Source organism: Phyllobates terribilis, unplaced genomic scaffold (genome assembly GCF_046119375.1).
Source record: "Phyllobates terribilis strain yellow unplaced genomic scaffold, ASM4611937v1 Scaffold_3__8_contigs__length_932513732, whole genome shotgun sequence".
In the NCBI taxonomy this organism is placed as follows: Eukaryota; Metazoa; Chordata; class Amphibia; order Anura; family Dendrobatidae; genus Phyllobates; species Phyllobates terribilis.
Genome location: NW_027362763.1, coordinates 65,549,400 through 65,562,033, shown reverse-complemented (window position 1 = coordinate 65,562,033; position 12,634 = coordinate 65,549,400). Strand labels below are relative to the sequence as shown.

Here is a 12,634-nt window from a genome sequence, read left to right as displayed (position 1 = left end):
GGCATGGTACGTGTGTGAGATTGCCTCACCTCAGAGCCGCCACCAGGTTCCCGTCATTGTCACACACGACCATGCCTGGCTGTAGGTTCAGCGGTGTGAGCCATAGATCTGCCTGCTCTTTCAGAGCTGTCCACAACTCTTCAGCATTGTGTGGTTTTGTCACCTAAGCATATTAGCTTCAGCACAGCCTGTTGCCGCTTGGCTGAGGCAGTGCTGCAGTGCTTCCAGCTTGTGACTGATGTGGTCATTTCGGAGGTGGAGCCTGAAGAGGAGGAGGAGGCTGAGGAGGATGAGGTGCAGGATCTGTAGACCGTGGGGGCAACCCTGATTGACCTAGAGCCCGCAATCCTTGGCACCGGGAGGATGTGTTCCGTCCCAAGGTCCGACTGGGTTTCAGCTTCCTCTATGTTAACCCAGCGTACCGTCAGCGAGATGTACCGTCCCTGCCCACAAGCACTTGTCCACGTGTCCGTGGTTAGGTGGACTTTCCCGGTAACTGCGTTGTTGAGGGCACAGCTAATGTTTTGGGACACGTGCTTGTGTAATGCGGGAACGGCACACCGGGAGAAATAGTGGCGGCTGGGGACCGTGTCCTGAGGGACGGCCACCGCCATCAGGTTGCGGAATGCTTCTGTCTCCACGAGCCTAACAAGCAACATTTTAAGCGCAAGCAGTTGTGAAATGTGTGAATTTAGTAGTGTGGCCTGTGGGGCGTTGGCTGCATATTTGCGCTTGCGTTCCAAGGACTGGGGTATGGACAACAGAACGCTGCGCTGGGACAAGGACATGGACGTGCTTCCTGATGCTGCTACTTGAGAGTGTGCAACGACAGGTGCAGGGCAGGAGGCATCTTCGCATGCACCATGGACAGGGGATTGGCTTGCATCCACAACAGCGGAAGAAGCAATGGTGCCACCTGCAGACACTGTTCCTGGACCCTGGGGTTTGGCCCACAAAGTCGGGTGCTTTGCTGCCATGTGCCTGATCATGCTGGTGGTGGTCAGACTGGTCATTTTGCCACCCCTGCTGATGATGGCCTGGCAGGTGGTGCAAATGGCCTTTTTGGGGTTATCGGCAGAGTGTTTAAAAAACAACCAGACTTGGGAAGACCTAACAGTTGTACTGGCAACTTCCTTCGTGCTGGTGTTACGGGGAATGGTAGCCTGCCTTCTGTCTGCGGCCAGCACACTGCCTGTTGGGATGCTCTGCCTCCCTCCCCCTGTGTGCTGCTGTCCTCGCTCTGCATGTCCTCCTGCCAGGTTGGGTCAGTTACTATATCGTCCACCACCTCGTCTTCCACTTCCGCACCCTGGTCCTCCTCCTGACTTTCAGGCAATTATGTCTCATCATCGTCCACCTCTTATGACTGTTTCCCTCCGTTGCCTTCGTGTGACCGTGGCTGCTCAAATATTTGGGCATCGCTACATGCGATCTCCTCTTGCCCCGCTTCAAGTGGACCGAGCGAGAGGCCTGAACCTATAAATGGAAAAGTGAATAGCTCTTCAGAGTGTCCAAGTGTGGGATCAGTTGTCTCTGGGCACTCGGCATGGTGGGAGGAAGGAGGATCATGGTGAGGAATATGCAGTCCAGACTCACAGCTACTGAGTCTTGACCGTGTGGAAGACAGGGTGGTGGTGGTGGCTAAGTGACTGAAAGCATTATCCGCTATCCAACCAACAACCTTTTGACACTGCTCTGGATTCAATACTGGTGTGCTGCGGTCCCCTAGGAATTGGGACAGGAAGGTGGGGCGAGAAGATGTGGGTGTTTGTTGTGGCACAATTTCAGCTTGTCCACGGCCTTGTCCTCGGCCTCTGCATGCACCATCACCATCACGTCCACTTCCCCGTCCCTTGCCACGTGCCTTGCCCAGTTTAAATGGAGGACAGTATCTTCCACGCTCACTACAAATGACTGAGTTTGGAGCGAACTTATATGTGATCTGTGTGACGGAGAAAACAGAGTTTTAAATACCTGGCCTGTAGGTAACTAGTTTGAACAGCAAACTGGTGTGAATTGCTTCACTGACACACTGAAGGAAATTTTTAATGGATTCCAGAAATATCAGTATTTTCTGACAATGCATGTGTGATCCGTGTGACAGAGAAAACAGAGTTTTAAATACCTGGCCTGTAGGTAACTAGTTTGAACAGCAAACTGGTGTGAATTGCTTCACTGACACACTGAAGGAAATTTTTAATGGAGCCCAGAAATGGCAGTATTTTCTGACAACATGTATGTGATCCGTGTGACAGAGAAAACAGAGTTTTAAATACCTGGCCTGTAGGTAACTAGTTTGAACAGCAAACCGGTGTCAAAACCTTCGCTGACACATTGAAAAAAAATTGGAATGGAGGCCAAAAATGGCAGCATTTTCTGAAAACATATATGTGATCCGTGTGACGGAGAAAACAGAGTTTTAAATACCTGGCCTGTAGGTAACTAGTTTGAACCGCAAACCGGTGTCAAAAACTTCGCTGACACAGTGAAAAAATTTGGAAAGGAGGCCAAAAATGGCAATATTTTCTGACAATGTATATGTGATCCATGTGACGGAGAAAACATGGTTTTAAATAGCTGGATTTCTAGCATTGTAATATGGAAAGGACCTAGCTGTTTTCTGCAATGCCAACAAGCAAATGGCGCAGAAAAACGGTGTTCTCTGGTTTGCTTTTTAAGGAAGTAATCAGGATTAAAATCCAAAAAAAAAGTATTCCTGGCCCCTGAGACCTGGGCCTTTGTATAGAAATAGCTAACACCAGCCGAAGGCAGAACTGGAATGAAGCCTCTTGTGCTATATGCACTGCAGTCTGCTTTATACACTGCCTGCCTATATACCCTGCCTGCCTGATATCTCTGCAGATGGATTAGTTAGTCCTCAAAAGGACTGTTTGTTAAGATGGATATGTGTAATGTACGGTTTTTCTCCCTACACTACCTAATACACAAGCAAATCTCTCCCTGACGCAGCAGCACCTCTCCCTACACTGTCTGATCCAGAGTGACTGTGACGAGCATGGCGGCGCCAGGTCTGATATAGACCTGATGACGCTGTGCGGCCATCCAATCACTGTAATGCCACAACCACCATGGCTGCGTCATTTCAATGAGTGGCAGGCAATCCCTGCATGTTGATTGGCTCTCTAAAGAGCGCCAAACATGCAGGGAGGGGACCCGAGCTCCCGCCGAGCAACCCCGGAAATACTCGGCGAGCGCCGAGCATCTCAAGCAATGAGATGCTCGGGCGAGCACAGATCAGTAGTGAGCATGCTCGCTTATCACTACTAACTGTTGATTATATTTTTGGGGTATTTTCCCATTATGACTATAGTAAATGTTATTATTTCATTCAGCCATTGCGTGTAAAACCACTTCACCTTGTATCTTCAAATCTATTAGACACAAAACATGTGATGTACATTGTTATTTTCAGCGCCGATGTCCCTGCATGATCCTCCTCCTGGCAGGAACGCTGACGTGCTCATCTACACATCCGCTCTGCTCCGGCCCCACCGCGGCTGCTTCCTTTTAGGACCTACGCACTGCGCGCAGGTCTCCTTGTCAGTGTGCTTAGTGCATGCACACAAGAGCTCCCTGCTTCTTTAAGGGACAGTGCACGCCCTTAAAAAATGTCCCCAGCCAATAGCTGGGAGACATCAGATATTTAAGGCACCCTCCCATATAGAGAGTTGCCTGAGCAACTTTAGTGATTAGTGATTACTCTTCCGCTTTAGTTGTAAGGTCACTGTATCCGTCCTGCCTGAACCTGATCTTGTTCATTCTGTCTGAACCTAATCCTAAACCTGTCCTGATTGTACATAGTCCTGATCCAGAACTGCACCTGTACCTTTACCCTCACCTGTCCAGTCCGAATCTGCACCTGTAATCCTGTACATGAGTCCGTCCTGTATTCATGAACCTGTCCTGTTTGTGCATGTTCCAGTATCCATTCTGTCTACCATCTGTGGAGTCCTATTTAAATCCTGCTCTGTCTAACCAGCCATACAGCATCTATCCCTCCTGTTAACCAGTTCCTGGCCGACCTGACTTTCCGAATCCATCTATGCTTCCCTGCTCCCTTGGAGTCAGTTGCTGCGGCTGCGAGGTCTGTCCTGGAGTGTCATCTGGCATCCACCTGTGTCTCAAGTCTAACCACATCATCAGGGACTCCACTGAAGAACAAGGTGGTCACTTAGTTACGCCCCTCCATGGCACAGTGGTTCCACAACGACCAGCGTGACATATGTCAATAAATTTTTGACCATTGGTTTGATTGGTGAGCCCATTTAATCTTGGCTGCCAGGATGTATACTATTGTATCCTCACATCAATTGACTTTTTACTTCAATGCAATTTTGTAGTCACATCTATAGAGAACTTTGGCTGTGTAGATGTAGCAGCGAATCCTAGAAAAGGTCCATGCTACTGGATGGAGCTTTCTGACTTATAGCTCTATAGAAGTTTCGTGAGTGTGGAAAGGATTGCAGTGCGATGCCTTTTAAGCCCAGGCCCTACTGAGCTGCTATGACTTCTTCTACTATTGTAGCTACGCTGCTAGTGCAACCTAAATATTCATACACTGCTCAAAAAAATAAAGGGAACACTCAAATAACACATCCTAGATCTGAATGAATGAAATATTCTCATTGAATACTTTGTTCTGTACAAAGTTGAATGTGCTGACAACAAAATCACACAAAAATCATCAATGGAAATCAAATTTATTAACCAATGGAGTCCTGGATTTGGAGTCACCCCCAAAATTAAAGTGGAAAAACACACTACAGGCTGATCCAACTTTGATGTAATGTCCTTAAAACAAGTCAAAATGAGGCTCAGTATTGTGTGTGGCCTCCACGTGCCTGTATGACCTCCCTAAAATGCCTGGGCATGCTCCTGATGAGGTTGCAGATGATCTCCTGTGGGATCTCCTCCCAGATCTGGACATCCGCCAACTCCTAGACAGTCTGTGGTGCAACGTGACGTTGGTGGATGGAGCGAGACATGATGTCCCAGATATGCTCAATTGGATTCAGGTCTGGGGAATGGGGCGGGCCAGTCCATAGCTTCAATGCCTTCATCTTGCAGGAACTGCTGACACACTCCAGCTACATGAGGTCTGGCATTGTCCTGCATTAGGAGGAACCCAGGGCCAACCGCACCAGCATATGATCTCACAAGGGGTCTGAGGATCTCATCTCGAGACCTAATGGCAGTCAGGCTACCTCTGGCGAGCACATGGAGGGCTGTGCGGCCCTCCAAAGAAATGCCACCCCACACCATTACTGACCCACTGCCAAACCGGTCATGCTGAAGGATGTTACAGGCAGAAGATCACTCTCCACGGTGTCTCCAGACTCTGTCACATCTGTCACATGTGTTCAGTGTGAACCTGCTTACATCTGTGAAGAGCACAGGGCGCCAGTGGTGACTTTACCAATCCTGGTGTTATGTGGCAAATGCCAAGCGTCCTGCAAGGTGTTGGGCTGTGAGCACAACCCCCATCTGTGGATGTCGAGCCCTCATATCACCCTCATGGAGTTGGTTTCTAACTGTTTGTGCAGATACATGCACATTTGTGGCCTGCTGGAGGTCATTTTACAGGGGTCTTAAAGTGTTCCTCCTGTTCCTCCTTGCACAAAGGCAGAGGTAGCAGTCCTGCTGCTGAGTTGTTGCCCTCCTACGGCCCCCTCCACATCTGCTGGTGTACTGGCCTGTCTCCTGGTAGCACCTCCATCCTCTGGACACTACGCTGACCGACACAGCAAATCTTCTTGCCACAGCTCGCATTGATGTGCCATCCTGGATGAGCTGCACTACCTGAGCAACGTCTGTGGGTTGTAGAGTCCGTCTCATGCTACTACGAGTGTGAAAGCACAACCAACATTCAAAAGGGACCAAAACATCAGCCAGAAAGCATTGGTACTGAGATGTGGTCTGTGGTCCCCACCTGCAGAACCACTCCTTTATTGAGGGTGTCTTGATAATTGCCAATAATTTCCATCTATTGTCTATTCCATTTGCACAACAGCATGTGAAATTGATTGTCAATCAGTGTTGCTTCCTAAGTGGACAGTTTGATTTCACAGAAGTTTGATTTACTGGGAGTTATATTCTGTCGTTTAAGTGTTCCCTTTATTTTTTTGAGCAGTGTAGTTTCTCCACAAGTGAAACAAGGAAGAGTACATTTTTTTAAGAACTATGAAAATAGGCAATTAAGAATATGATAGCATAAATCAGCTAGTAAAACCAGCCAAATTTTTATCTTTAATACGGTGCCACCTCTCTCCATCCTGTTTGCCACTGACTACATTACAATAAAAACAATGTGATAGCAACGCACTTACCAAGGCCATGGGGCTACCAGCAATCCTTAGATTTTCCATTACTATTGTCAAAAGTCTCTGAAGTTTTGGATCATCATAGTCAAGACGATGGCCAAGTAGTATAGATACAATAATATTACTGACAGCAGCATTCATTATCATGTCATGGTTAAAGGGTTCACCTAAAATAATAATTAAAGAATGGTAAAATAATGTGGACTCTTAAGTTTATTATTTTTTATTTTTAAAGAGCCATTAATTCCAGGGTACAGTACATGTGAAATGGAACTGATGCAGAGGACAAGTGGATCCTGCTCTCACGAGTTTACAGTCTCCAGAGTAATGGGGTGGACACAGTAGGTCTGGGAGTTGCAGCAGCTCTGGTGGTAGTGAGGTGGCACCGGGGTTATTGCAGGCTGTAGGCTTTTCTAAACAGATGTGTTTTCAGGTTTAGTCTAAAGGCTCCATATGTGGAAGACAATCGTACATGCTGAGGCATTGACTACCAGAGGATGGAGGATGCTCAGGAAAAATCTTGGAGCTGTTTGGATCAAGAACATACGAGAGTAGAAGAAAGACGGAGGACTTTTGAGGAACGGAGATTAAGTGTGGGAGGATAGTTTGGAGTTGTACATATGCAAGAGACATATTATGCATGACTTTGTAGGTCATTGTTAGCATCTAAGGCACATATGTCAAACTCTGGCCCCTGGGCCAAATCTGTCCTGCAGGGTGAGTATATGTGGCCTGCATTTTACTGTAAGGAAGGCAATGCAGGGCCCCATTATACTGCATGGAGGACAATATGGGGCTCATTATACTATATAGAGTACTTTTTGTGGCCATTATACTGTATGGAGGACAATGTGGAGCCATTATACTTTATGAAGGACTATGAGGCCATTATACTGTATGGAGCATTATGTGGGAGCCATTATACTGTATGGAATACTATGTTGGGCCATTATACTGTATGGAGTACTTTTTGTGGCCATTATACTGTATGGAGGACTATGTGGGGTCCATGATACTGTATGGAGCACTATGTGGGCCCATTATACTGTATGGAGCACTATGTGGAGCCCATTATACTGTATTACTGTATTAAGTACTTTTTGTGGCTATTATACTGTATGGAGCACTATGTGGGGCCGTTGTACTCTATGGTGTATTTTTTTTATGCCCATTATACTATATCAAGCACTATGTGTGGTCCATAATACTATATAGAGCACTATGTGGGGCCTATTATACTGTACTGAGTACTTTTTGTGACGATTATACTGTATGAAGTATTATGTGGGGCCATTATACTCTATTCAGTACTTTTTGTGGCCATTATACAGTAAGGAGCACTTTGTGGAGCCCACAATACTGTATGGAGAACTATGTATGGTCAATTATACTGTATGGATGACTATTTGGGGCTCATTATACTGTATGGAGCACTGTGTGGGGCCCATTATACTTTATTGAGCACTATGTGGGCCATTATGTTGTATGGAAGGAAATGCAGGATCCCGATATACTGTTTGGAGCACTATGTGGGGCCATTAAACTGTATGAAGCACTTTTTGTGGCCATTATATTGTATGCAAGGCTGTGTGGGGATTACAGTTGGAGAATCATATTGTGATGGGGTCACCCTTCATCGGCGGGATTGAGGGAGGGTGGTACAGTAAAGTCAATATACCGTGCTTGTGGAGGGTACTGTGGAGGAATTCACTGTGGGGGTGTCATACTGTTTTTGGAGGCACTTTTGTTTGCATCATACTTTATTGTCTGTATTACTAAAGGTTTTTTATCCTTTATTATTACATATTTAAGTTTGGCCACTGGGCCATATGCTGTTTACTGCTCTTACATGACATATTATATTATTTCAATATTTTATTCTAAGATCTATACATTAAAATATACTTTGTTTGTGAGACAACTCTTTTAAGCTTGTTTCCATATGAAAAACTTCATAGTTATATTTGATGATAAGGAAAAACTTCCTCAATTGTAGAATTTGTTTTTAATAAATATCAAGGCTGGACTGCGAATTTGTCCAAGCTTTTAATTTTGGCCCTCTGTGTATTTGAGTTTGACATTCCTGATCTAAGGGGTAACGTTTCTCCTTGTCAAAAGTGACATGCCTAGCTTGGCATGCCAATGTGAGGAGGCTTATAAGCCTTGCAATGCTCCTCTTTCAAATTAAATATACAGATTGCCTTTCTGAGAGGAAGAGGATTTGAACTCAGGTTATTGTTGGTAACTTAAACTGAATTTGCGAATGAATTGGCAGCCAGTGAAGGGATGGGCTAAGGTGGAAGAGTAGCGAGGGGAAAGGTGGTTTAATCGAGCAGTGGAGTTAAAAGGGTGCTCCTAAGGCAAAGTAATTTTGCTCCTAACTCCCTATGTACTTGATGCAATAATTTAATATACTTTCTTTAAAAACTCGTTATCGTTCCCTAACTACTAGATACACCTAAATAGGGCCTTTATGTTAATGACACTTCCACCTAATATATATACCCTACAACAACATGGAAGCACAAGCCAGCATGATACAAATACACCAATCTTTATTAATCAAAGTAAACATACAAAACCATATTAAAAAAGGGGGAAACATAGCAGAATTAACCCCATCAACTGGCAATACCAATTTATTCCACAGGAAGGAGCTCATTCTCCAAAAAAGGACTACAACAACTATAGCACAAAAAGTTAACACAACTACCTTACAGGTTAGTATGTCAAGGTAGTCCTTAGATTTATTACATCTTAAAATAAGGTTAGGATATTGATAAGTGCCTATGTGCCAATTTACAAATAATAAATATATACTAAACATCCAAGTCCATAAACTTTTGTTACAAAAATGAGTGCACAGTATAACATACATAGTAACATAGTAACATAGTTTTTAAGGTTGAATGAAGACTAAGTCCATCTAGTTCAACCCATAGCCTAAGATCAAGTAGTGTGTAATTTATATGCATATGTAGCACCCTGAGGATTCGGCTGCTACAGGGGTATTGCACCTCAACCCAGAGGTGTGATATTCCACTCCCGGGTAAGGATGGAGTGTGGGACTGAGCTCGGTAGGCTGCATGCACTACATACATCCCATTTCCGAGGAACAGGCCGACGGTACTCCCACTTAGAAATGTGCAGGTACGACCGAGTCTGTTCCTGGCTGGAGTGGGAGGGGGGTGGTACATCCCAAGTAGTGTAGGGGCAGATAGGGGGAGCAGCCTGGGTAAAGATAGGAGCTCATTGGGTGCTGGTCACCTGAGCTCACACATAGAGGGTGTATATAAGGTGGGCACCAACTAAGAACAGGGTCAGTTGCAGAGAGAAAGTCAGCGAGCTGAGGAGAAGAGAGACCCAGAGTGAGAGAGGAGGAGAAAGAGAGACCTAGAGGGGGAAACAGAAGAAAAGGACTCCAAGACCCCAAACTAAATCCCCGGGTGAAGAGTCGGCACAGGGTACCGGAACCCAAGCTGGTGGGGGCAAAAACACTCCCCAGCCAGAGACCGGAGACCGTGGGCAGCGTTTGCCACGGTCACCCACCACATCCACCACGAAGGCATACCACGAGGAGGGTCAGGGAACCCAAGGCCAAGGGTCTCCCAACAGAAGGCCCGAGGGAGCTGGACCTGGGTGGATCAATAGTGGGGACGGCCAGAGAAAGGACAGAAGCAGAGCTCAGGGTCACGCTCCGGACTTATTTGGGAGTTGGCTGGATCCAGAACCTGGTGGACGCAGCACGGCTCGGGAGGTCACTCGAAGCTGGAGTGACCAGAACATCAGCAGTGAGTAAACATCCTAAACTGCATAACCCGACTCTGTCTCTGATTGCCGTCTACACTGCATCACCACAACTCCCATCCTCTGCACCTGATCCCCCTGAGGCTATACCCCACCCGTTGGGGGTTATATCACCAAAGCTGCACCTACACCACCAGCCTCAGCGGACCCTGCTGCAGCGGCGGCCACAGTGACCGCAACACAACGGGTGGCGTAGTCGACATTAAGAACTTAGTAACATCTGTAGGACTGCCACATACAACTCAGTTTGACACCCTGGGCACGGACCGGGTCACAGCCACTCGGAAGACTACAACTCCCATCTGATCCGGCTCCGGATATTCCCCCTAAAGAATATGGCCCAGGGGGCGCGTCAACTTTGGCGTAGTCGGCAGGATTACGTGCCCGCAACAACCGGGTACTGCGTGCCTGAAGAAAAGTGCAAGTTTACCTCAAAAAGAAGTCTCCTGCCGGTTCCGGAGGGTCCCCGCCATCGGACTCCATCACAGATCGATTCCCGCCGGGTGTCCGCCATTAACAACTTTTTCCCGCCATCTGCAGAGTTTCCCGCCACTGGGAAGCGATTCCCGCCATTTCCAAAGGTTTCCCGCCTTGGAAGAGCGGACGCCATTATGGGCGTGCCAGAGGGTGGCGAGAGGCCACCTCCCATCGTGGGCCAGGACCGAAAATGGCGCCAAAAGTGGAAACCGCCCCCACCAACAGAGACTGTGATGCTAGAGGTGTCTGTCAGCGTGAAAGAACCGCCCCTGGAGCTGACAGTCACCCAGTGGCCCCGGGACCGCCCTCGAAGTGGGAGGAGATGAAAGAAAAGAACGAAGATGGGTGCCGCCTGGAGCAGTCTGGAGCGAGCGCACCCGGAGGCAGGAAGCCTGGAGAAGAGTAGCAGAGAAGCTCACCCGGAGATGGCGAGAGAGCAGAGCAGCACCGGCCCGCTGGCCAGGAGCCTGCTGGAAGAAGAGCAGAGCAGCACCGACCCGTTGGTCAGGAGCCTGCTGGAAACCACGACCCCACTAGGCCTAGTGGAGGTCCTTGCACAGCTCCCCCGAGACCGGGAGTGTGCACAGACAGCTCTGGAGGGCCTCGCACGGAGGATGGCCCGGGTACAGCGAGAGACATTGGCGGAGTGGAGCCGAGAGATGGCCCAGCAAACCAAGACCCGGAGCACGCCAGCCAAGATGAGGAGACAGACCGCCTCTGAGGATGGCGCGGGAGGACCCAAGGCCGGAGACGGTGCCGAGAAGGGAGCCGAACGCATGGAGGCAGGTAAAGGGGACGTCTATACCCCAAACCGGGACACCGCTTACCTGCCCCAGCTCCCCGTCGCAGAGCCCGAAAGTCCCCCTGCTGTGCCCGAAAACGCCATGTCACCGACGCAGACTAGGCCCCAACCGGAAGCCGCCGTCGCGACCCCTGTGACGCCATGCGCAACGACCCCGAGCGTGGCAAAACAGGAAGCAACACCAGCCTGGTCGCAGGGCCTAGAATTTCCGGGCGTCGCAGCACCAACAGCGCCCCCTACCTCCGCGGAGCCTCCGGCCTGGCCGCAAGGCCAGGTAGCCCAGGGCGCCGCCGTCCTAACGGTGCCCTTCACCTTCCAGGTGCCCCAGGCCTGGCCGCAAGGCCTGGGCAACCCGGGCGCCACCACCACCGCGCCCGCACCCGTAAAACCAAGGGTGCCGCGTCTGGGAGAGGACTTGTTTGCCCAGCACACGTGGCCGGACGGGCAGCCTTTCATCTGGCCCCAGAAATATTATGAACTGGAGCACCAGAGGAGAGTTGGGGCCATGTGTGCACCCCTGATTCCGGCTCCGAAGCCCGTGATAAGGATCTCGCCCCCGCTTGAAGAGACCCAATTTGAGTGGGACCCCACCGGAGAAGACCTAATGGGGTTCACTCAGGAAACCAGGGCAGCTGCAGCGGAGCGTGCTGAGTGTTGCCGACAGCAGCTCGAGGAGTTTGCGAGGGAGCGGAGAGAGAGGCGGGTCCGAGAACAACAGGCCCAAATAAGGAGCGCCGAGCAGAAGAGCCGAACCAGGAGGGACCCCCGTGCAGCGCACAGTCCCCGCACCACCGGGACTGTAATTAAGTTCAATATGCAGCATGGGTGGGGCTTCATCAGAGACCACAACACCCCCGGCGACGTCTTTGTCACGCGCAGAGATGTGGAGTCGCATCTGCCGGAGGGGCACAGAGGTCGTGACCTTTATATCGTGGATGAGGTCACCTTTACCCGGCACAAATGTGCCAAAGGACCTTACGCCCTCCATGTGCATCGCCTGACAGAGGAGGAGCTGCGATGTGAGGAGGAAGAGCAAGAGGATCCGGACGGGTCTGAAGCTGAGATCCCCAAAGAAGGAGCAGGAGGAAGACGCTGTTGAGTACAGCGGAGCAGGTGCTGTAAATAGTTACCCGATCGGGGTATAAAGAAACTGTTACTGCAAATATAGTCCCCGTTGGGACCAGCTGATGTGAACTGTTCACCCGTT

At 49.0% G+C, this 12,634-nt stretch overlaps 1 protein-coding gene across 3 annotated transcripts in view; it reads right to left on the bottom strand.

The window, feature by feature from the left end:
* Nucleotides 1-12,634, bottom strand: part of LOC141258809 (cytochrome P450 2K1-like) — a 157,858-nt gene that overhangs the window by 89,435 nt on the left and 55,789 nt on the right. For all 3 annotated transcript variants that reach the window (XM_073673954.1, XM_073673953.1, XM_073673955.1), the window contains exon 5: nucleotides 6,348-6,508. In XM_073673954.1, coding sequence (XP_073530055.1) covers nucleotides 6,348-6,508 — 161 coding nt within the window. The remainder of the gene's footprint in view (nucleotides 1-6,347; nucleotides 6,509-12,634) is intronic.